A 25,791-nucleotide genomic window follows, 5' to 3' on the forward strand; every position below is an offset into this window, starting at 1 on the left:
CTCGAGAGGCTTTGTGGGTTCCATTATCTGCGCTCCGCAGCCAGCCTCGTGCCATCTAACTGCTTCCTTTTTAAGCAACGTCCAGGCGGATTTCTTTGAATGAAAGGATGAGACAAGGAGAAAAGGATGGCAGAGGGGCCAGAAGGCAAGGGGGAGAGAGTAAGGGAAGAAACACCACGGAGAAAACCAGGGTCCTCTTGGCACAAATGTATTTGGGTGTGGTCTTCCTCAGTGCCAGCAAGTCCCAACTTGGAGATCTAGCAAAGAAGCGGGGGGGGGGGGTTGTGTGCAGAAGGCAAGTCCTTCTGCCACTCCCTCCTCTTCCATTACTCAACCTCATTCCAGCTTCCAGTCTGGACGTGCAAAGCGGCAATAGGAGCAGCAGCTCAGAAGCTCTGGGAGAAGGAGATAATTCGCAGCCCAGGGAAAGGATGTGAAGGAAAGACGGAGGCAGACAGAGCAAGAGAAGCTTCGCTGGGCTCCAGTCAGAGACCAACTCACCCATGTAAGTCATTGCATTGCAGGTTCAGTCAGGGTGAAGAACCATAAGCAGATCCAGAAGAAGACCACATTGCGATAGTTCAGGTTGGAAGTTTGAGGAAGATAAAGTGGGTAGGAAGTAGCCCAGATCTGGGATAGACTGAAATCAAGGTTGGCGGTTTGGAAGTATGTGTGGCAATGTGTGAGAAGGATGCCAGGAAAAAAAACACACCCGCAACTCTTTCTCTCTGAGTTACACAAGACAAAATATTGTTTTGCGTATTTTGCATGATGGTTGTTGTCAAAATAAAGGAACAGAAACATTGCACCGCTCTGGAAAATTCCAGTGGAAAATTCCAGGCATTATCAGGAAAAGGGGCTGAAAGTTAAGCTGCCGGGATGATAATGCCCTCGTACAAATTCATGGGGAAGCCGCACTTGGAAACCTGTCTATAGTTGTGGCCGACTGATGATAAAATGGATATCATAAAACTGGAAAAGGGACAGAAAAGGGCTACTCAAATGATTAGGGAATGTGGTGGTAGAGCATCTTGCCCTTGAGGGAAGACTGAAAGCCACTAAGGGAGGGAAAACATGAGGGAGGTTTTTAAAAAATATTTTGCACCCTCTGGGGAATGTGGTTAGAGAGAGGCATGCTCATGCTTTCTCTCTCTCTCTCTCTGCAGTAGAAATTGGGGAGCTTGGGAATCAATTGACATTGATTGGCAGGAGATTCAGGAAAGGCAGGAGAAAGCATTTTCAAATGATGACTTTTGAGTGGAAGTTGCTGCCACAGAATGGAGTGACACTGGGCTGCATCCTCAGGGGGCTTTGAAATGGGGATGGTGCAAATTCATGGAGGATGGGTCTGTCCATTGGTATTATTAGCCTTGATGGTTAAATGGAGCTTCCATGTTCGGTTGCAGCTGAATAACAATTCCTGGGATCCAACCATGAGGGAGGGCTGTTGTCTTCCTGCCCTGATTGATGGCTTCCATAAGACATCTGCCATGGCAATGTTGGGATTGGGAAGATGCTGGACTCTTTGACCTGATCGTTCTTATGTTCTTGCATAGGGTGTGACCAAGAAACGGGACCAAGGACAGTGGTGCAGGTGAAAGGGGTGGACCATGTTGCCTAGAGGGTGGGAGCCGTTGTGTGGTATAATACCATAAACAGAATAAAATGCAAGGCTAGGACACAGCTGAAAGGAAGGAGACAGAACCAAGGGAGGGATAGGAGCATAAGGGAGCTGTGGGTGTTTGGCTACCCACAATAATATAATTGTGGAGGCCAGGCACCCACGAAGTCAATGAAAAAAATCAGCCGGGAGAGAAGCATTTCAGCTCCATCCTCCGCAGCCCAGTCAGCTCAGGCACAGAGACCCGTGGATAGGGGGGAGGGAGGAGAATACAATTGGCCTTCTCTAACACACACACACACACACACACCCCAAATCATTATCCCTGATTCTGAAGCTTCACTGGCAGTTGCTTAGATCATCTTCCTCCCTTCCTTCTGTTGCCCCAGCTTTGCCGAAATCCAGTTTGCAATCTCCTCAGGACAGGAACATTTTCCTCTAGTTGTCACTCTTCCCTATTGATGGAGTAGTAAAAACATCACCATCATCACTTCATAGGTAAAGGTAAAGGGACCCCTGACCATTAGGTCCAGTCATGGCCGACTCTGGGGTTGCGGCACTCATCTCGCTTTATTGGCCGAGGGAGCTGGCAAACCAGAGCAGTGCACGGAAATGCCGTTTACCTTCCCGCCGGAGTGGTACCTATTTATCTACTTGCACTTTGATGTGATTTTGAACTGCTAGGTTGGCAGGAGCAGGGACCGAGCAACAGGAGCTCACCCCATCACAGGGATTTGAATCGCCGACCTTCTGATCGGCAAGTCCTAGGCTCTGTGGTTTAACCCATAGCGCCACCCACCTCCCCTCATCACTTCATAGGCTAACATTAATATTATTAATATTATAATTGTCGTCGTCATGCCCTTCTTCCTAAAGGAACCCAGGACTCTGCACTGCAAACCATACAAATACAGTCAATAATCAAAACATTTTGAAAGTTACAGTGCATACATAAAAGAGAGAGGCCCCTGCCCCAGTGAGCTTACAATATTTCAGGGAGTGTAATAGACCACAGCAGGAAAGAGAGATGCAGATAAAGCACGAGATGGCTGTGAGCAAAATAGACTGCAATTTGTGGCAGCCAAGGTGGACAGGAGTTAAGGCGCAATTCAGTTCCTCCTGGCTCAAGCTTTTCTTCTTCTTCCTTCCTGACAGGGAGTCCCCAGCCCCTCTTTCCAGTGGTGCCACCAACAACTGCACCCACACCTCTGGAAACAGCACCCTCCTGTCTTCCCCGACCTCCAGTGTGACTGGCATTGTCTTCCTACTCCTGGCTGCCCTTATCGGGCTGCCTGGAAACCTCTTTGTCATTTGGAGTATCCTCTGGAAGATGAAGCCGAGTCACCGCTCAGTCACCTGCCTCCTAGTCGTTAATTTGGCAGTGGCCGATGGGGTCGTGCTTCTCCTCACTCCTTTCTTCATCACCTTCCTCATCTTCAAGAACTGGCTATTCAGCCTAGCAGTTTGCAAAGGGGTCTACTACCTGTGCTGCATCAACATGTTTGCCAGCATATTCATCATCACCCTCATGAGCGTGGACCGGTGTCTCGCAGTCAACCAGCCCTACTTCTCCCAAGCCATTCGCAAGAAGCACTTGGTGGTCAAGATCCTGTCAGGGATTTGGGTGGCGGCCATTTTGTTATCCATCCCGGCCCTCCTTTTCCGACAAGTAGTCAAGGATCCCTCAGGGAGGTACATCTGTGAGCCCTGCCACCCCAGGCCGAGCCTGACCATCTTCCACTTCACCTTGGAAACCGTGGTGGCCTTTGTGATACCCTTCACCATCATCGTCGGCTGCTATTCTGCCGTTTTGATCCGCCTCAGGGGAGTGAAGCGGAGACAGGGGGCTCGGACCGAGAAGCTCATTGTCGCCATTGTCATCTGCTTTGCTGTCCTCTGGGTGCCCTACCACATCGTCAACGTGCTCCAGGTAGCTTCTAACTTGTCGTCAGGGCGGACGGCGGAAAGACTGGGGCAGGCTTGGAAGAGTGGCAGAGCGGGTGCCACAGCCTTGGCGTTCCTCAGCAGCAGCATCAACCCTGTGCTCTATGTCTTCGTGGCTGGGAACCTCATCAAGACCTCCGGGGCCAACTTCATCGCCCAGTTCTTTGAGGGGGCGTCCGATGGGCTCGGCAGAAGATCCCAGTCCCACAAAAACCTGGCCAAAGACTTGGTGGTGGTGGCAGGAGCTGCCATGGGCATGGACCAGCAGCCCCTGGAGAGTTGTGACGGGCTGGACAAGGACCAAGACGGAGGGCCGGGGCTTGGTGGCACAAGAGAGCAACACGTATACAGACACTCCTAGACTGAATCATGCCAGGTTTCAACACATGTAATTTATGCTTTATGAGTCAGTCCTGCCAGCTCAGTATTGTTTACACCAGGTATCTTCAACCTTTTCAGACTCAGGACCAACTTATAATGCAAACATGCATTGGGGGACCTGTTTCTTTACCTTTTGCATAGATTTGCTTGGTGGGAGTGCTCCTGGTGTGATCCATCTTGGATCGAGCCACTAATGGGGCCTGACCCACCAGTTGAAGACCAGTAGCTCAGTGACTAACAGCAGCTCCCTGGGGTCTAAAGCAGGGTGTCTCCCCAGCCTGGATGAGAGATGCTCAGCATTCAACCTGGGACCTTCTTTACACAAAGCATGTCCTCTACTGCTGAGCCATCTCCATCTCCATCTGCTAGGCCTGGCTGTCTTAGCTACTCTTTTTTTGGAAACTTGGCTTCTGGGAAACTCATTGAGACCATGTCCACACTACTTGCCTTCAGGGCCAGATGTGAAACTTATACAGTGGTACCTCGGGTTACATACGCTTCAGGTTACATACGCTTCAGGTTACAGACTCTGCTAACCCAGAAATAGTGCTTCAGGTTAAGAACTTTGCTTCAGGGTGAGAACAGAAATTGTGCTCTGGCGGCGCGGCAGCAGCAGGAGGCCCCATTAGCTAAAGTGGTGCTTCAGGTTAAGAACAGTTTCAGGTTAAGTATGGACCTCCGGAATGAATTAAGTACTTAACCTGAGGTACCACTGTAAAACAAAGGGTGACTCTGGGCATATACAAAGTGTCTCCCTCCTCAATAAATAATTTACACCTGGGGGATTAGAGACAGGGAAGAGCTACACCTCTCAATTCTTAAATTAAGTACAACTTCTATTCTGGAAATGTTGGAGGGCAATAGTATAGAAGTGGGGGAAACGACGGTGAAGAACTGCTGGTAGATTTGCTGTAGATCAACAAGGTTTTCTGAGTTCCATTTGTTTCACAATAGCAACAGCCTTTCTTATTCCAAATTATTATTATCATTCTATTATTACAAGAGTTAATATACCACTTAGCACTGTGGCCTTTGCTCTCTTTTCCATTGTATTTGTGCTTTAACAGTAAATTGGTACATCCATTTCACAATATTATTCATTATCCTTCTACATTATTCCATTTCCCCACACACCCTTCCATGGGTTACTTTTTATTCTTAGTTGTGCTACATATCTTTCTACACCTTCTAACTGATTTAGCTGCTGTTCCTATATCCAGTCCTACTGGAAGTTTTCCTACTCCTCTCTTATGGTACGTTCATCCTGGTTTCTTATATTTGCAGTCAGCCTCGCTTACTCCACGTGTTCTATTAACTTATTCTGCCAATCCTCTTTTGTTGGACTGTTTTTGTCCTTCCACATTTGTGCATAGGCTATTCTGGCCACGGGACGCAGGTGGCGCTGTGGGGTAAACCACAGAGCCTAGGACTTGCCAATCAGAAGGTCGGCGGTTCGAATCCCTGTGACGGGGTGAGCTCCAGTTGCTCGGTCCTTGCTCCTGCCCACCTAGAAGTTCAAAAGCACGCCAAAGTGCAAGTAGATAAATAGGTACCGCTCTGGCAGGAAGGTAAATGGTGTTTCCGTGCACTGCTCTGGTTCGCCAGAAGCGGCTGTACGCTGGCTCCCTCGGCCAATAAAGCGAGATGAGCGCCGCAACCCCAGAGTCGGCCACGACTGGACCTAATGGTCAGGGGTCCCTTTACCTTTACCTTATTCTGGCCGCAGCAGTTGCTTAAAGAAAAAGATTTAATACATTCTTAGAGGTATCTCACCCTCTATTATACCCAAAAAGAACATCTCGGGGGGGGGGGTCATCCTTAACATCCTTTTTATTTCCCTCAATATTCCTTAGATTTCTTACACCCCCACTGCATGAGCACTGTGGCTTTAACAACAAGGTTAGGAAATATACAAGATCGATCAGAATTAACCATAAAATCAGCATAGCCTCCTCAAAATGCCTGCTAAAATAGTCTTCACTAAATGCTTCACTAAGAGAAGGGGCCTGTCAGTCAGGAGGAAGTTCTGCAGAAATGGATGCACAATGCTGAATGCAGAGCCACGGGGGAGAGGGGTTGCTAACAACAACTCCCTCCAAGATCTCTGTGATCAGGGAGGCATGTAAAGTATCAGATGGTTCTTGAGGTACCGTAGACACAAATTGCTAAAGGCCTTGTAAATTACTCCAAGAACCGTGAACTTGGCCCACTAGCATATGGTCAACCAGTGCAAACTTTGAAGTCTAGCCTTGAAATTTCGCACCAGCTGGACCTTCCAGACCAGTTTTAAGTAAAATGGGAGCATGGGAAGCTTACTTATACTGAGTTAGATCATTGGGAACCTCAGGAAACATAGAAAGCTGCCTTGGACTTTGGTCCATCTCACTCAGTATTGTCTACACTGACTGGCAACAGCTCCTCAGGATTTCAGACCAGAAGTCTCTTCCCAGTCCTACCAAGAGAAGCTGGGGGTCCTGGACTTACTGCAAGCAAAGGATATACTCCACCATTTAGCTACAGCCCTTCCCCAAATTTGGCTGATGAAATCAGGCTTGAATAGGCTGCTGAAATGAGGAAAGTTTTGGGGCAGGTGGGGAACCAACAACGGGTTTTGCGCAGAAAAGAAATGTGAGCTCAGTTCTGGTACTGAAAACAAAATCCTCAGCTCAGATGAGCCCAGATGTTCCTTAATTCTAAAGCCATCTCTCTTTCTAAGCCCCTTTCTAAGCTTTCTTTGCTCCTTGGGGCTGGGGTCACAAAGATGACAAAGGAGACCCCACATTTTGCTATGGTGTGAAGGAGATCAGTGTTTTCTAATCAGCGACTCAACTAAGGTTGCCATATTTTACCAAGTTGTTGTTGTTGAGGGGGTTTTTTTGTGTGTGTGTTTTTTAGGAAACCAAAGGTGGTTGGATGAACTGATATTTTTTATATTTCAATGTAAATTATTTTGTTTTCTGTACAGTTTCTCTCCCTCTGCCTCTCTTGTATGTTAAATTGGCATGTTATCCATCTTGATGTGGAATATTTCTAACCTTACAGCAAGGTTTGTTTTTGTTTTTTAATAAGCTAAAATGGGCTAGGGTGTGCCCACAAGGAAAGAGATCTGTAGATCCACTCTGACAAAACCTGCATAGCATTCCTTCACTATCTGCCTGCAGCACAAGCGCCCATTTTTAGAAGTTAAGAGCGGTGAATTCATTCTTGTTTTCTGAAGGCAGCAGGATCCAGTAGGGGCTTCTACACACAAACACATCTCTATTTCCAAAGTTCATGCTGTGAGCATCATTGCTTTTGCAGCCGAATGGGCACAGCCAAGATGCAGCTATTGCCAAGAAGCATGGGGCAATCCAAGGTTTTCAGAAGGACTAGAAGGGAAACTCCAAGTGGGGAAACTCCAAAATCAGTCCAGTGAGGACTAAGCATGCTCAGTGGCCATGGAATGCCAGCTCATTGCTAGAGGACAGGAAGAAATTAGAATTTGGATGTGAACAGCAGCACTCCGTGCCACACATTTTGTCGCAGGTCTCATTTTTGAAACAGTTATTCTGCATGTGAATCCTCCTTTCCATATGCTGAAGAGGAGTAAAAATCCAAAGTACATCAATAGTCCATCCTTATTTGTGTCGGATTGTTTGCAATAATAAATGAAAGATTTCTTGTGAATTGCTGAGATGTGCCCATTTGTTGTTGTTTTAAATGAAACGTCAGTGAAAATTTCAGGTATTGTAAGCAGAGTGAGAGAGAGAGAAAAATACGGATGATATTAGAATTGGGGTCAGCCCTACTGTTAGGCAGAGTGAGGCAGATGCTTTCAGGTACTGTTGACAGTGTAAGACTCGGCTGTCAGTCTGATCAACTTCTGTACAGTGGTACCTTGGTACTTGAACGGCTTAGCTGCTGAACAAATCGGCTCCCGAACGCCGCAAACCTGGAAGTAATTGCTCTGGTTTGCGAACGTTTTTCAGAAGCCAAATATTCGACTTGGTTTCCTCAAGAGTGCAGGAAGCTCCTGCAGCCAATTGAAAGCCACACCTTGGTTTTTGAATGGTTTCAGGAGTCGAACGGACTCCCAGAATGGATTAAGTTCAAGAACCAAGGTACCTCAGTACGTGGAAGGGAGGGTTGTCACCTTGCAGTGTGCCTCAGGCAGCAAAATGTCTTGGACAGCTTTAACTGAAATAAATGGAGGCTGCTTTGTTAGACTGAATGGGGTACTGCTACACCATTCTCAATCTGCCCTTAACCAGTCCTCACTGTCTGCCTTCCTATTTACATCCAGCTCAGCCCAGTGGGTGACACTGGCTGTCAGCCTCTTCCTCCTGAGTCTCAGTGTTGATCCCCAAGTAGAACTCAGCAGGGAGGAGAATGGATATAAAACTAGTACGAGTTGGCTCTGCTTGCCATTGACTCTGGTGCCACCTACTGTTTGCTTCAATTTCTTCAGACCTTCCAGTTGCAACTGGCACAGATCACAATTTATTGGGCTCAAGAGCTTGAACAGACGTACTTCAGTTGCAAAGGGATTATTCATAAGAGAGGAATAGACTCATTTATGGAAGGTATGCCCATCAACGTTACCCATTTTTTCCTGTCAAGATTCATATCCCATCAACACACACACACATGCATATAGAGGAGCTTAAAGCTATAGTTAAAAGGTAAAGGTAAAGGGACCCCTGACTATTAGGTCCAGTCGTGGCCGACTCTGGGGTTGCAGCGCTCATCTTGCTTTACAGGCCGAGGGAGCCGGCATACAGCTTCCGGGTCATGTGGCCAGCATGACTAAGCCACTTCTGGTGAACCAGAGCAGCGCACGGAAATGCCATTTACCTTCCCACCGAAGCGGTACCTATTTATCTACTTGCACTCTGACGTGCTTTCGAACTGCTAGGTTGGCAGGAAAGGACCCGAGCAACAGGACCTCACCCTGCCGCAGGGATTCGAACCGCCAATCTTTTGATTGGCAAGTCCTAGGCTCTGTGTTTTAACCCACAGCGCCACCCTCGTCCCTAGAGCATGCAATTAAATGGCCATATAGCAAACCTCCAGGGACAGAGGCAGTATATCTGTAAATATCAGCTATTGAGGACAAAGGATGGTGGTTCCCTTCATGCTCCGGCTTCCCTTAGGTGACTTGCTGGCTTATGTAGGAAACAGGACTTTGGCATGTTCTAGCAAAGCTTAAGCAACTGCCTTACACTGAGCTGAGGGTCTGCCTGATCTAATGCTGTCTCTAGCTACAGAACTCCTTCAGCTTCCATGCTACCCGTTCTCCCCATTGCAGGTCCCCTTGAGACTGATGGGGGATCTGTTCCCTTGGCTACTTTAAAAGCATGTGGTTGGGTGGGAGGAATGTATGATTTGGCAAAACTGGATTGAGTCAGCTACTTGGGGTTCATTGGTTTCACCTAGGGCCCTTACATTTCGACCCCACTCCAAATCTGAGTGATGAAATACAAGCAATACGTCCGTGCTACAACTAGGGCTGGGCAAAGATGTTTTTTTCAGTTTCTCTAAGTTTTGCAGTCTGAAGCTCAGTTCTCCACATTGCAGCATCAATTTAAATTTATTCATTTTTAATTCACCAAACTTTCAGCGCAAATTGCTGACAATGCACACATGTTGATGTGCAGTTTTGCCCAATACGTGTGTGCACATTTCCACAAAGCAGCTTTCCCAAAGATAATGCGATTTTATGTCATTTTCATTAATCTGTGCATTTCTGGGCAACAGTGCCCCAATATAAACCACAGAGCCTAGGGCTTGCTGATCAGAAGGTCGGCAGTTCGAATCTCCATCACAGGGTGAGCTCCCATTGCTTGGTCCCTGCTCCTGCCAACCTAGCAATTTGAAAGCACATCAAAGTGCAAGTAGATAAATAGGTACCACTCCAGCGGGAAGGTAAATGGCATTTCCGTGTGCTGCTCTGGTTCGCCAGAAGTGGCTTAGTCATGCTGGCCACATGACCCGGAAGCTATACACCAGCTCCCTCGGCCAATAAAGCGAGATGAGCGCCGCAACCCCAGAGTCGGCCACGACTGGACCTAATGGTCAGGGGTCCCTTTATCTTTACCTTTACATTAAATGTAGCTGGAGAACTTCACTGCAAAATTCAGGAAAAAAAGAGCAAATTTTGAAGACTGGCTTGCGATCTGCTTCTTGCTTTGGAACATATGAATTAAGTAAGTTTGTTTTCTCATGTGAACTGAATAGGATTTCTCACCCATCCCTAGCAGGGATGAGGCACAGCCACATATTTGCATTCTTTTTAGCAATGCGCCTGTAAGGAGCCGAGCCTCACTGGGCTGAGCACTTGCAGAGTCTCTCAAATGTGAGCTGGTGAACTGGTGCTTGGAGAAGAGGCTTGGAGGCAATCAGTGAGAGTTTGCAAGAAGGAGTGTTGTCCCGTGTGTGCATGGTGGGTACATGCACAAAGGCTGCATATGGCTATATTCTAACTCCACTGGTGAAGGCAGCTTGGCGCTTAATACCAGCTGCTGGGAATCCCAAGTGGGAAGGGCGCTGTGGCACTCACATCCTGCTTGCAGGCTCTTTGCAAGCATCTGGATGACTGCTGAGTGAGGAGTGCCAGTGTGAGAACAGGGTCAGTGTGCCTTTATTGGACATGGATGAATCATAGAACTAGTGGATGAATCATAGAACTGTAGAGTTGGAAGGGATCACGGGAGTCATCTTGTCCAATCCTGTACAATGCAGGAATCTTTTGCCCAGCATGGGAATGAATGAATGAATGAATGAATGAATGAATGAATGAATGAATCTTTATTTGCATCAGCCATCGGCCATAGCAATAAAACAACAATACGATATACAAAGAATAGAAAGAAAAAGTCAGTTATATAAAATTCATTTTAGGGTTTTGAATCAATAGTCAAATGTGGATCTTATTCTGACTGCCCCAGCTAAAAACCTTGCAGCCTTTGCTGTCACCTGCTCATCTTGATCTGCCAAGAGAAAGGACACTGTGGCAGTGGTTGGGCGACCCGGAATGGACAATAAAAGAGGGGCGATAATCTCATTCCTCAAGTCTTTTATGAAGAGTGCAAGCCAGAAGGGCATGTGCCACTGATTCGGTACTGCCATCTCCACAGGGACATAAACGTTTCTCGTGTGGAATCTGTTGGAATCACCCCTCAAGTACAGCCGGTCCAACATGGGACTTTAACCCATGATCCTAAGATTAGGTCTTGCACCCTCTACCAACTGAGCTATCCATGAATAATGTTTATATATAGTGGACAGACGAAGAATTGAAAGTTATTACATTTTCTGTTTTGCATTTTAGAATATTCATTTAAACAACCTTAAAATATCAATGGCTTCCCTTCTTCTCTTTCCATGGTTCATTTTACATAACATAAATCCCTGCATATTTTATATAAACTAAACCATTCAGTCTTCCATTATTACAGCCATCAAAACTTCGAATCAAAAATTATTTAAGCTTCTTAACTCCCTCCCCACACATTCTCTCTTTCTTTCTTTCTCTTTCTCTCTTTTAATTCCTTTTTCTTTATCTCTTTTTCTCTCTCCTTTCACTCCTCTCTCTTCTCTTTCTCGTTTATGCCTCTGGATTCATGTTTTAGTTTGAACCCCCCCCCCAAAAAAAAGAATATTTGTATCTTTGTATTTCTCTTTGTAAACTCAAATCAAATTTGTGTTTAAAAAAAAATAAGAGAGTTAGTGTGGTATAGTGGTTAGAGTATTGGACTTGGACCTGAAAAATGGGTTCAAAGCCCCACTCAGCCACAGAGCTCACTGGGTAACCTTGGGCCAGTCACTGCCTCTCAGCCTAACCTACCCCAAAGGGTTGTCTCGGGGATTAATTGTGGAAAGGGAGAAACACGTGTACCACGTTGAGCTCCTTTAAGATAAGGTGAGATATAAATGCAATAAAACAGACAATAGACTGAATGAGCTCTTCTTACATCCTTCAGGGCAGTCTTGTGGGCCTTCTCTTCTATTAGTGTGTCCTAGTGCTCTCAGCATCACCAAGATTTTGGTCTAGTGCCCACCATGAATTCTCACAAGACCTCCAATATAATGCCACTGTGGTACTATGGGGGATTATAATGGCATCTAGACTCCTCCATCGAGCACTAATCAGAGCACTACAAAAAGTTTCAGTCGAGGTCCATCTTAAGAGTTAGGGGTGAAGCTTCCCCAAAAATGGACCCCCAGGAGCTGCCCTAAGGTACCAGGTGCTGACTCTAGCCCTGATCCAGACTAAAATTCCCTAATTACACCAGCATCTTTAAGCTAAAGATGAAAATGTCAGCAGATCCCATCATTGATTTCTGGCTCTCAGATTCTGGGGTCACTTGAAAGCAGGAGAATTCTCCACAGGCAATAAACCCGCTTGGATCACAACAAAATTCGATTTCTTGCCAAGAGTTCTTGCCAAGGGAACAGGAAATGAGTCAGCCGTGAGTCAGGTATTTGTTGGCAGAGACCCGACACAACACCAGGGGGTGCTGTAGTAGAAGCGTCTGGAGGGACAACGGGTTGCTTTGCTGCAAGCAGCAAAGGGATTTCAAGGTTGGGTCATTCTAGGGACAATGTTTCCTAATCTTTATTGCCTAAAGGCTTTTGTGACAAAAAGAGGAATTAGATTCACACCGTTGAAACAATCTGGGTGGCCTAAATATATACATATATTGCCTCACAGGCAGGAATTTGCAAAGGGAACCGTTTCCACATCCGGGGCATGGAAAGAGACTGACAAAATCACACACACACAGGTGTACCCGTGTCCCGTTACACTGCTGGAACCTGTAGAGACTGCGGTGGAATGAGAAAGAGCAGTTGGTGTGAGGCACAGACTTCATATTATTTTAGCTATATGTTGGCTGCACCACCAACATCAAACTGCCCTCAGCCGGCCCTCACCTGCCTGCTTTCTTACTTATACCCAGTCCAGGGACTGATTGTCAACGTCCTCTTCCTTAATCCCACTGTTGTCATGATAGAAGCCCATAGGGAGGAGGATGTGGGCAGAACTGGAATTACTTGGCCCTTCCTGACATGGACTCTGGCCCAACCTACTGGGGGCCTCTGTGCCTTCCACCATACCAGACTCAAGAGGTGCCAGGCTCCGCTGCTTAGCTTTGTAGCTGTGCCTTTAACTGGAAGATTTAGAATCCCCCCCCCCATACAAAGGTTGTCAGTGTGCCCCCACTGCCGCCAACATCTGGCTCTACCAAGGGACTTCATATTAGAAGTTTCTGCTTGGAGAGGAGTGCATTACTCTTTCTTTCTTTCTTTCTTTCTTTCTTTCTTTCTTTCTTTCTTTCTTTTTAATTTGTCCTGCCACAATGGAGGCAAAAGTATTGGATAAGGGGTGCTTTTTCCTCTGGAGGGAGAATAACAGCTGGGTTGGGGTGCATCTGACTGGAATGGTAAGAGTAAAGCCACACACACACCCCATTTTGATCAATTTTAGACCCCAAGTAGCTATTTTTCAAAACTAAATAAATAAAAAACAAGACATCACATCTAGTTTGCACTTCAGTGTAATCTGGAATATAATACAAAACTTAAAGGTGTTGGTGGCAAGGGAAAAACTATGCCAAAATCCAAGTGAGAGAACCCCAGCAGAGATTTAAAATCACAAAACATGCAGCACAGCAAAGTATGGAAATATAGGCCGTTAGATCTTTAAAATATGCCCATCTAAGTTCCTGCCAAAACTCCCCTCTTCCCCTAGCAGAGAAAAAGACCACATGTTTGGGAAGTTTTAAAAAAGGGTTTACTTACAAATTCTTCAAAGGTCAATTTCATGTGCTTTCCCATGCAGCATTCACAAAACACAGGCAGAGAGACTTTGCACCTAATAGCCCCCGTTCTTCAATTGCTAATACCACGGTGAGAAGCCGAAGCAAATGTGCTCTGTTATCTTCATTAGAAAGGGGGATATTACTGCTACCTCCTTTGCCAACCTAGTGCCCTTGAGATGCTTTGAACTACAACTCCCATCAACCCCACCTGGTAAGAGGGGGAGGATCAGTCTAGGTAATTGGAGCCCCTGCCGAGAGGCCTGGTTGCTTTAAAAGGCCCTACCCTCAAGAATGTGTTAGATTTGGAAACTCCCAGACTCTTTGCACCAGCCGCTGTGCTTAAGAAACCTATTGTTTTGACACTTCTGCAATTTAGCATGCCTTATATTGACTGCTGTTTATTTCCTGCACTTGCCTAGCATGTTTTGCACAACGGCTCTCTAACTGTGCCCTTTTTAATCAGACTGCTCTGGAAACATTTTATCTTATCTGACTCAGGTATGTTAGCAACTGATAAGCAACATTGTCAACCAATAACATCTCAATGCCTAATGCTGTGTCTGTTTTGTCGCAAATTTTTAGCACATTCTAGCATAAGTGAGGTTGGAAAGCGGTATTTTATTTGGAGCACTGTATTCTGTTCTACAGTTCATTGATGCTATCCAGATTTGCAGGGCTGACCCAAAACTATTCTTTGCTGCCCTAGGCATAGCAATGCCAGAGAAATCTGATGAAAACAGAAACATGGGCAGAAACTGCCAAGGTTTTCTTATTCATTCCAAGTCCAGAACAGAAACCAACCTATTGAACACAATCAGCACTTGCTGCTGTTGTTTTCAGTCTGCAAATGATACATAATTGATTACTCCCAAAGTTTGCATTGTGTTTGTGTTGTAATGAATTGGGCAGAATAATGTAATGACAAAGTAACTGACACAAATAATTATGTAGGTGATGTATTTTTTTCCACAGCAGATAGTGAGACAAATAATATGAGATCCAGCGTCGAGGGCCTTCTGGCGGTTCCCTCCCTGCGAGAAGCGAGGTTACAGGGAACCAGGCAGAGGGCCTTCTCGGTAGTGGCACCCTCCTTGTGGAACACCCTCCCATCAGATGTCAAGGAAATAAACAACTATCTGACTTTTAGAAGACATCTGACGGCAGCTCTGTTTAGGGAAGTTTTTAATGTTTGAAGTTTTATCGTGCTTTTAATATTCTGTTGGGAGCCACCCAGAGTGGCTGGGGGAACCCAGCCAGATGGGTGGGGTATAAATAATAAATATTATTTAATAATAATATAATCATCATCTTCAAGGGAAGCCTCATGCAGATCACACTGCAGTCATCTAACCTGGAGGCTACCAGAATGTGGATCATTATGCCCAGAAATAGCCCCAGCTGAAGTTGGTGAAATGCACACTATATAACTGAGGCTGCCTGATTCTCTAGTCACAAAGCTGGATCTAAGATTGCGAGCCTGTTCTTTTGCAGGAGGAATGGAACGGCACCCCAAAGAGGTGGAACACGGTGGCTCTACCTCCATCCCTCTCACTTCTTCACCTTTCCGGCCCGGTGGCTAACCCCACCGCCAGAACTGTTTCCTCCCATCACTTACTCAACTCTTGTGAAACTTGTCAGTTCACTTCCTCTTGGGGGTCCGTGGAAGTCATTAAGAAAGAAAGCGAGGCAACAAACAAACAGACCCACATTCACCACCTCCGCAAGTGGTGATATGCAAATATAGAAACGAGACGAGCCTCGGGGCACAGACAGCTGGAGAAGTCGGTGGCAGACAGAGAGATTTCAAAGTCTGAAAGGGTAAGAGGGGCTGGCGGGTTCTTTGGAGAAGGACTGTAGGTCAATGGCAGAGCAGCTGCTTTGCATGCACGAAGTCCCATGTTCAATCCATTGGAATTTCTAGGTAGGGATAGGAGAGACTCCCCTGTCCCCAAAAACCCTGGAAAGAGGCTGCAAGTCCGTGGAGAGCCGACTGAGCTAGATTGTCTGATTTAGTATAAGGCAGTGTTTCCTTTGGTGTCCCTGTAATGGGACAACAATCAGAGTGAAAAGCAGGAGGCATCCTTAACAGGGCATAACTTAAGCCAGGCAGAATCGCTGCAGTGGGAATTTACAGGGACCTTTCTCAATGGCAGGTGCGGTTCTGGAAGATGTGAAGCCATGACAAAAAATGAAGGGTTCCTTTGACCATGTCTGGCATGCATGTTGTTATTGGTTGGTTGGTTGGTTGACTAGACTGTTTATTCCACCTTTTCTCCAAGTGCACAAAGGGTGTGTGCAAGATAGTCTCCCATCCTTATCTCCACAACAACCCTGTGTGGTAGGACAGCCTGCTGAGACAAAGAGCTATAGTCACCCATGGCTATGTAGGGATCTGAAACACTTTACCACCACAACTCACTAGAATAGTTCTCCTTAGTCCTTTTTCAGCTCCCCCCCCCCACATTGCTTAAATAAAGTAGTGATTTGGGCAAGGGGTTATGGGGACGAGTATGCTAGATTCCCCCTCCCCCGATTGTTTTCATCGCCTGGAAAATTAATGAACCATAATTTTGACAAATTCATCTGCTGCTCAGTTAGTTGGACCAAAATATATCTGACCAAAATATTTTAAATTTAATTGCTGTGGGTTTTTTTCACTATTTTAAGTGGCTTAATCTGTGGTTTAATGAATTGACTAAGTATCTGAAGCTGTACCTGTTTCTAATCTGTACTGTGGCTTCAGTCCTATATACCCTAACCCCAGCAAACACTGGGTTGCATCCATACATTTTAAGCACATGATTTCACACACACACACCTTGAATCCTGGGAACTCCCATCTCTTGCGGGGGCGCAATTAGTGCCAGCACCGTCCGTTAAGAGTTTGGGTGTAATCTTCGACACCTCCCTTTCCATGGAGGCGCAGATTGCAGCTATAACAAAGGCGGCATTTTTCCATCTCCGCCAAGCTAAGGAGTTGGCTCCTTACCTCTCTCGCCCTGACCTAGCCACTGTGATCCACGCGACGGTCACCTCCAGACTGGATTATTGTAACTCGCTCTACGTGGGGCTGCCCTTGAGACTGACCCAGAAACTCCAGCGGGTGCAGAATGCTGCAGCGAGACTCCTTACGAGGTCTTCGCTGCGAGATCACATTCACCCGGTGCTATACCAGCTGCACTGGCTCCCCGTGGAGTACAGGATCAGGTTTAAGGTGCTGGTTTTAACCTTTAAAGCCCTATATGGCCTAGGACCCTCGTACCTACGGGACCGCCTCTCCTGGTATGCCCCACAGAGAAACCTACGGTCTTCAAATAAAAACATCTTGAAGGTCCCAGGCCACAGAGAAGTTAGGCTGGCCTCAACTAGAGCCAGGGCTTTTTCGGCTGTGGCTCCGATCTGGTGGAACACTCTGTCACAACAGACCAGGGCCCTGCGGGACTTGACATCCTTCCGCAGGGCCTGCAAGACAGAGCTGTTCCACCAGGCCTTTGGCCAGGGCACAGCCTGACTCCCTCCCTCGGCAATCTTCGCAGAGCTCTGGCCCAATGGTTGCTAGTGGCTTGAATTAATTAATTTTTATAATGAATGATTTTAGAATGTTGTTTATGTTGTACTTTTGTACTGTTTTTATTGTTGTTAGCCGCCCTGAGCCCGGCTTCGGCTGGGGAGGGCGGGATATAAATAAAATTTATTTATTTATTTATTTAACTGTAGTTTGTTAAGGGTGCTGGGAATTGTAGCTCTGTGTGAAGCCAAAACTACAGTTCCCAGGAGTCCATGTGTTTTACATGGATGGTGTGGATGTGACCACTGACACATGCCTCTGAGATGGAGCGGTGGGGAAATTCATTTGTTTCCATTTAAAACCAAACTTACATAATTTTCATTTTCCGAAACAATATGCAGACTGAAACACAGTCATCCTCCAAAATTCACACCTCTTCAGATTTAGCAAGGTCATTATCCAGCTACATAATGTGTGCGGCGGTGAATGTGCTTGGATAAAATATGCCTATATTCATGAACCCAACACATATTGGGGGAAATTGCTTTGCAAAAATGTGAATATTAAGCAAGATTGAAAAATTCAGACAAGAATGCTGAAAATTTTTCAGGAGGACTTCGTTTGGGCAGGATAAAAATATATATTGTAAACTGACAAGGAAATGTGGAGAAGTGACCTTAAGACTGAAAAAAAAATATGAGAAACTGGAAGAAACAAAATATTCACTCATCACCCCTCTAAGCCATTAAGAGGTTTCGCCTAATGTTCAACTGATATCTATCCTCCTGAAACTTTAAGCACATGAGAATCCAGCTCCAGCCTCTTGCACTAGCAGAGAACAACCTCTCCTTTGCACAGGTGGAAAGATCTGTCAGATTCTCTTCTCTCAGTTTCTCAGGGTTCCCCGCCCCCAACCCCCCCCCTCAATTTTGCTATTTCTTTTTACTAAGTCCTCGTGAAAATTCTCCAGCATTTTAGTGCGAATTTTTCTCTAATAAACATATTTGTATGCAGTTTTGACTAATGCACTCATGTCTGCAAGCAAATTCTCCTGATGCACTTTTGTATCTTGTTTTCATTAATATATTCATTCTTCTCTATACTCCCCCCCAACGTACTGTATGCATTATTGTGAATGTTCTTTGGTTGGAGAACAGCATTTTGTATAAGTGAGAATTCTGAAGGTTGGCTGTGTTTTGCTTCTCATGTTATGTCAGAAAGTGCCAGTGTGATAAATTCAGATTTAAATGTGAACCAAATTGAATTTCCCTTTCATCCCTAGACCCTCAGGGATCTGGAGTACCATCCTCTCCCCTCTTAGTCTTCCCTCCTCCAGGCTAAATAAGCTCCGTTCTGTCACCCTTAACTCAGAGAACTTTGTTTCCATACCACTGATAATCTTTATTGCCCTCCTTTGAAGCTATTTCAATTTGTCTACCTCTTCCTTAATTCGCCAGAACTAGACACAGCAGCTCTCTGTCTTCACCCATTTTTCTTGTTGTCTTCCTCTCAGGCCAGTCCCTGGAGAGTATTTGGCATGCTACTAAAGTCACATCCCTGTACTCCTAAATGGGTGAAATCTCATGCTCCCATCCCTAGACTGCATTTGTTTGTTTGTGTTTGTGTTTTTATTATATTTCCCCTCCACCCTAAGGTCCCAGAGAGGGCTAACAACAATTAATACAACTTATAGTCACAAAAATAGGGTGGGTCCTGAAATATACACATCTCAGCTGTCAAAAGCCAGGGTAAAAAGGAAGTCTACTAACTCTCAACCCTCCACTTTTAATTGAAGTGGCTGCTTTTAATTCAGAAGCTACTTTTCTTTTCTTTTTAATAATATAATAATTTAATACTAATTTATTATTCATACCCTGCCCATCTGGCTGGGTTTCCCCAGCCACTCTAGGCAGCTTCCAACAGAACATGATAAAACAGCAAACGTTAAAAGCTTCCCTAAACAGGGCTGCCTTCAGATGTCTTCTAAACGTCAGATCATTGTTCATTCTCTGGACATCTGATGGGAGGGTGTTCCACAGGGCAGGCACCACTACCAAGAAGGCCCTTTGCCTGTAGTAGTAGTAGTAGTAGTAGTAGTAGTAGTGGTAGTAGTAATTACATGGAACTGACCATCAATATTATTGCTAGTCTGACCTCACCTCACTTAAAGTCCAACATATTCATGTGCATTTTCACATGAAGGAATACACATCAGAAGTACTCCTGTGTGTTAAATAGGAGATAGCAAAGGCCATCTGTGTATGCTCAGTGCACTCTTGTCACGGGGGGGGGGCAAGGCTTAGCCTTTCTAAAAGCAGGTTCTAATTGACAATAACCTGATTCAGTTTCAGCTTTGACAGGTATCATTTGGGGGTGAGGGAGGATGCCCTGAATTTTTGGTTCTTGCATGGAGAAACCACAAAGCCCACACATTCTGGAGAAAGAAGAACGGATGTGATAAGAACCACATGACGTGGCATACCGTAACCCCAGGGAATTTACTTGCCATGAATATTACAATTTTCCTGCCAGCAAACGGCTAGAGAGCAGTCTTGACTCATAGAGCATTGGGACAGACAGACCTTAGAAACAGCATTCAACCTGCGTTTGAGTTCTGCTACAGGTGTTTGGTGTACACTACCATTCTCCTGGGTGGGCAACCTCAGGCATTGGGCCCAAATACACCCCTCTAGGCCACACATCCTTCCCAGACACACACCACACCAATCTTGCTTCAAACCCTCATTGAGCACTTTGATCTGGCTGGAATGTGGCCTTGGGCTCTGATAATGCCTTGTGTTTGTCTGAATGTGTTTGTCTCATGCTATGTCTCATGGAGCCCTTATCCAGGGATGCAGGTGGCACTGTGGTCTAAACCACTGACCCTCTTGGGCTTGTCGATCAGAAGCTCGGCAGATCGAATCCCCGCAAACGGGGTGAGTTCCCGTTGTTCTGTTCCAGCTTCTGCCAACCTAGCCCTTCGAAAGTACGCCAGTGCTAGTAGATAAATAGGTACTGCTGAGGCAGGGAGGTAAACTGTGTTTATGTGCGCTCTGGTTTCTGTCATGGTGCCCCGTTGTGCCAGAAGCAGTTTAGTCACGCTGGCCACATGACCTGGAAAGCTTTCTGTAGACAAACACCTGCTCCCTTGGCCTGAAAGCGAGATGAGCGCCTCAACCCCATAGTCACCTTTGACTGAAATTAACTGTCCAGGAGTCCTTTACCTTATCAAGGTAAACCCAACATATTTGTTGGAACATTGGTACTATGAGCGAACAAACCATTATGGTGCAAATCAAATATGATACAAATGTGATACATAGATATACAATCTATATCTATGTCTATTGTATTTATCTGTCACAGAGAGACACACCTACTGAGGTTCTAGCACTGATCTGAATGGGTGTTTGCACTTAATCTTTTATCTATGGGTTATCTATACCCAACAAGATCCCCCCCGCAGCTGCTTTTAACTTCCGAGAGGAAAAGGCACCACTGATGCAACGTTTTTGCTCCATTGTTGCAGGGCAAACACAGAAAGGGAAATGGGAAACGATGGAGCTCCTCTCCAAGAAGAGTCTTGGTAGAGGGGCATGCATAAACACACCCCTATGCACTCCTGTGCATACACACACACACACACACACACACACACACACACACTTCCCCCTTTCTCCCATCGCAAAACAGTTGCCTCACCATTTATGTAAGAACTGCAAGGAAGTTGCTTCATGGGCTTTAAAGAAACTAGAAGTCTTTGTTCTTTTAGTCGAAGGGAGCATCGGACGTCACTGTCGATTCAGGTGGCACATCCTCTATGAAAGTCCTATGTTGCAGGATGGGGCACGAAATATTTTGCTCCGCTAAATTTGAAGCCTGCCCCCTTGAAGCAAAGCTCAATGGCTTAAGAGTTTTGTGCTCCAAGTATAGCAGAAAGAGCAGATCAACGGGCAATTCTATTACTTATTTATTTCTACGCATTGCATTTCTGTCCCACCTTTTCTTCAAGGAGCTCAAGGTAATATCCATGGTTCTTCCCTCCCCACCATTTAATACTCAAAATGACCTTGCGAATTAGGTTAGGCTGAGGGGTGGTGACCAACCTGAGGTCACACCCAGTGAGCTTCATGCCTGAGGAACAGCTCCAGCCCACCCATTAGGCAAGGTGAAGCAACCGCCTCAGGTGGCAGCAGATCCCAGTGTAGATCTTTGTTCCTTCTTGATCCTATTGTACAACTTCATTCACACCTTCATCCCTGGTAGGGAGGGAATTTGCATTTTGTGGTCCGCCTTAGGTGCCAAAATATATTCGGCTGTCCCTGCTGAGCAGGGATTTGAACACCTCGTCTCCCAGGTCCTAATCCGATGCTCTAGCAACACCCCACTGGACAGCATCAAGCCTCCATCCCACAAGTCCCTGGCCTCCTGGGCTTGGCTGGCTGGCAGCAGGTGAAGCAAAAGTGCCCCCTTGGCTACTCTGATTAGCCTGCTAACACCCAGAGAATAAGGAGACAACTCTCCCTTCCCTGTGAACTCTGTATGAACTTGTGATTGAGAAGTCAGTATCAAAGAGTGAAACAGCTTAAGGAGAGGCGGCAAGCAACAGCAGCATCTGCAAGAGAGCTAGCGGAATGCCCCCCTGACCAGTCCCATGCTAGAAGAAATAATAATAATAATAATAATAATAATAATAATAATAATAATAATGATGATGATAATAATAATAATAATAATTTATACCCAGCCACTCTGGGTGGCTTCCAACAGAATTTTAAAATACAATAGTCTATTAAACATTAAAAGCTTCCCTAAACAGGGCTACAAAACCTCAAGGAAGCTCCTGTTTAAATATCCTAGCTCTGAAGTACGGAGAGCTCCTGGTCAGTGTGCACACCACCAGGTTGGGTGAACCCAGTGGTCTGGCTCTATGGAGGGGGATAACTTCTCAGGTTCCAGCCCAAACGCCACCAGTTCGGCCCATCAGCAAGCTGAAAGTTCATATTAAAAGCAATGCTCTGCAAGTAGAGAGCAACAACCAAATCAGATAGGGCTTCAGGCAAGCCTTTTAGCTTATCAGCAATTAGCACCTGGTGTCAAGAGCAAGTTCAGGAGCAGTGGGGGGAATCAGGCATGGGTGCGGTCATGCTCTGCAACCCTGTAGAAATGTTTTCTGCCTCGAGTGTTGTTTTGCTCAGTCTTTTTGGAGAGCAAACCAAACTGAGCCACTATCGCTACAGCAAGAAAGACTCGAACCTTTCCACTCATTGTGCATCCTTAACCGGCTTTGGGAACCAAGGAAAACAGACTTTTGTCTGGTAACACTAGCATGTGCATGGTTACATTTAGCAGCCGCTTTGCGCGAAAGAGAAAATAGTCTCAAAGCTGCTAGATGCTAATCAAGCTCTGGTCCAAGTGTGACTCGAGAATAAAATGTGTGCCCGCAGTCATAAAATTCTGCTGATGTTTCTCTCCCTTCTTCTTCCCTACACAGTTCCTCCACTGCTGTCTGCCACCCAAGAGGACCATGAGCACTTCCAACATCACCCAGAATGCAACATCAGCGCTATCGCCCTTGCCAGGCGCGACGGTTGGCCTAACTGTGCTCTCTCTCGCCTTCATTCTGGGCTTCCCTGGCAATGCTTTTGTGGTTTGGAGCGCAGGCTGTGTTGTCCGCAAGCGTACGGTCACATGCCTCCTCATCCTTCACCTGGCCATAGCTGACTTGGCAGTGCTGCTCACGGCGCCCGTATTCCTGAGGTTTCTAAGTGCTGGGAACTGGGAATTCGGCGAGGCGGTCTGCAAAGCCTGCCATTACATCTGTGGGGTCAGCATGTATGGCAGCGTGTTTCTCATCGCCCTCATGAGCTTGGACCGCTGCTTAGCTATCTCCAAGCCCTTCATCTCACAGAAGATACGCACCAAACGTACCACATGGCTTCTGGTTTTGGCAATTTGGTTGGCTGCTGTTTTCTTGGCCATCCCTGTACTTTTCTACAGAAAGGTGATTTTTTGGGGAAATAGGTATATTTGTTTAATCCTTCATCCCACAACCAATCATTTGATCTTCCACAATCTCTTCGAAACCATCACTGGGTTTGTGGTGCCTTTTGTTGCCGTGCTCTACAGCTACGGAAACATCGGCCTACGGCTGAAGGAGACCCGTTTCCGTCGGAAACGCCGTACAAACCACCTCATTGGACTTATCGTGCTGGCCTTTACTATTTTCTGGCTCCCTTATCACATAGTGAACCTTCTGGATGTGGCTGCTGTGTGGAGCGGCTCTGAAAATGTCAAAAAAGCTGCTAAGATGGCTAGGCCGACCTTGGTGGCTCTCGCCTTCTTCAGCAGTAGCGTCAACCCCATCCTTTACGCCTTCAGCGGCAGCTCTTTCATTCGGTCAGCCGGCTTCGGATTCATGGCCAAACTCTTTGAAGGAACTGCCTCAGAAGTGTCCAGCTACAGGCGTGGTACCAGCCGGGACCATCAGTACCAGGCAGACGCCAAGTTGGCCACCTTAAATAATGTGAGTCCCGAGTCTATGACCATGTCTACTAACCCAGTGGAGAATGGATCATCTCGAGAACATGAAGATACTTTTAAACCTCTCAAGTCGCCTTGAAAGCCTACTGTTTTGTGGAGTGGTGTGGATTCTGTGCATGCACAAATGGATTGTCTGACCCATCGTGGTTTCATATTGCATGCTAGAAACAGCCCCTCTTCCCATCCCTCCCTCCCCCCATTACCCTTTATCTGAGATACGCAAGTCCCACACATCTGTAATCTGCTGTGTGGCATGAAGATTTCATTTGGAGGCACACAGCTGTCGTATTGAGATTTCCTTCAAAGCGCTCGCTCTCAGGCCTAGCAACCAGCTTCCTCGAAATATTGCGTGCCCAGCACCTCAAAACTGTGACTCCCTAACTGAAAATGCATTACAGAAACTACATAGGGCTTTTTGATTATTCAGTACAAACATTTAGGCACCATAAATGGACACAGTTTGGTTAAAAAGCAAGGTCTACAGGTAGCCAAAGAGAGGGCATTGAACATATGGAGTGTCTCACATACCACATTAGCCCACCTAAGCATCTAGGGGTTGTAGCTGTACTCTAAGTTAGAGTAGACCGACTGAAACGAAGGTGCCTTAATTAGCCATGCTCATTTATTTCAATGAGTCTACTCTGAATATGACTCAAATTGGTCACAAACCCGAATTGCTGTATTGGCACTTCCTCTCTCTTTGCACATGCTGAAACATGGCCTCCAATCTTTTAAAAGTTGTTCTTACCTCACAAAATATGCTTCAGTTTTTCTATCTCATCCTCAGGGTGCTTTAGAATTTATGATTTCAGTGGGTATATGGAGGGTCAAGCTTACCCTAACAGTGAAAGGTGAAAAGATGTATTTGTGGGTAGTATTAACTAAGCTTTACTAAGAGCAGACCCATTAAAATTAATGGACCTAAATTAGTCGTATTCGTTAATTCCAGTGAGTCTACGCTGAATAAAAGTTATGTTTGTTTGATTTACTTCAATAAAAGCTTTTCTTAAATCATCATCAATTCAATAGGCATAACAGAAGTACAAAAAATTCAGTGCAGTACATCCGACGGAGACTTAACATTATTTCAAACTTGCCATATTTCCAAAAGTGAAAATTTGGACAGAAAAGTTGTTTCCCCGTACATTTCAGCTGCTTTGCGAAAATTTCACCCATTTTTGAAAGACAAATCCCAGCTATGTCTGGGAAATATCGGGTGTATAGCAGCCCCAGAAAATACTCAAGACCATTAGGAAAACCAGTTTTCCCATTGTACCACGGAGAGGGAGTCCTATGTGACTGTATTTATTGTATATAAGGCAAAATCGGGGGACTGGGAGGGAGTTTGCACTGCCCCGACTGTCTCACTTCCTCCCCGTTTTCCTTCCTCATAAGCAACAGTGATGCACCTGCCCAGAATTATGCATAGTTCCACCTGGTGAGCCACTTCTGCTTTGCGCATTTAGAGGAAAGCCTAGCTGAGGACATCACAAGGCTTTCAGGAACTGCTGGCATCTGGGGAGGTTATAGATTGCCGCTCACCAGAGAGTGGATTTCTAGAATGAAAGCAGGGACACTCACAAGCAGCCCTCAATCCCTTTGAAGTAAGAATGGATGGAACCATTAATTTCGAGTCTGTTTTCAGTTTTACATGTGCTAATTCATAAATCCTTTCTATGCTGCATCTGCATCAATCGGCATTAAAAAAAGCAACCAGTCTGTATGGAAATCTGTATTTGAATACACACTTAAATATGATTATATCAAAAAATACATATTTAAATACATATTTTATCTCAATGTACACACTGTTGAACACATTTTATAATAAAATATGTATTTTAAAACATGCTTTGATGGGCTTTTTGCTATCTGTGTCGCAAAATTTGGAGAGGTGCAAATTCTGACAAATAAGTATTTGTATATCCATAGTATTAATCTGTGAGGAAAGGTGGTGGTCAGTTCACTTAAAAGCATGGAATGAACAAATTTCT

The 25,791-nt window shown here is 45.7% G+C and overlaps 1 protein-coding gene across 5 annotated transcripts; it reads left to right on the forward strand.

Annotated features, from left to right (window-relative positions):
- LTB4R (leukotriene B4 receptor) lies at positions 1-25,644 on the forward strand. 5 transcript variants are annotated; one of them, XR_014518490.1, is made up of 3 exons: positions 13,950-15,564; positions 22,749-25,235; positions 25,276-25,644. XR_014518490.1 is itself a non-coding variant. In XM_083471175.1 (2 exons), coding segments are annotated over exons 1-2 (1,152 nt in total). In that variant the 5' UTR covers positions 1-503; the 3' UTR covers positions 3,927-4,383. The 5 variants fall into 5 exon arrangements, 3 of the variants coding, with proteins under 3 accessions (XP_083327301.1, XP_083327302.1, XP_083327300.1); XR_014518491.1 differs by lacking the exon at positions 13,950-15,564 and adding an exon at positions 19,385-20,190; XM_083471175.1 differs by lacking the exons at positions 13,950-15,564; positions 22,749-25,235; positions 25,276-25,644 and adding exons at positions 1-505; positions 2,777-4,383.
- The last annotated feature ends 147 nt before the right edge of the window (positions 25,645-25,791 follow it).

The sequence above is a fragment of the Podarcis liolepis genome (genome assembly GCF_965112155.1).
Source record: "Podarcis liolepis genome assembly, chromosome: 13".
Lineage (NCBI taxonomy): Eukaryota > Metazoa > Chordata > Lepidosauria > Squamata > Lacertidae > Podarcis > Podarcis liolepis.

Coding starts and splice junctions, on each gene's coding strand:
- LTB4R (XM_083471174.1), top strand. CDS start 20,023: ATGTGGCCTTGGGCTCTGATAATGCCTTGTGTTTGTCTGAATGTGTTT. Junction 20,191..22,748: donor ATCGAATCCCCGCAAACGGG/GTGAGTTCCCGT, acceptor TTCCCTACACAG/TTCCTCCACTGCTGTCTGCC.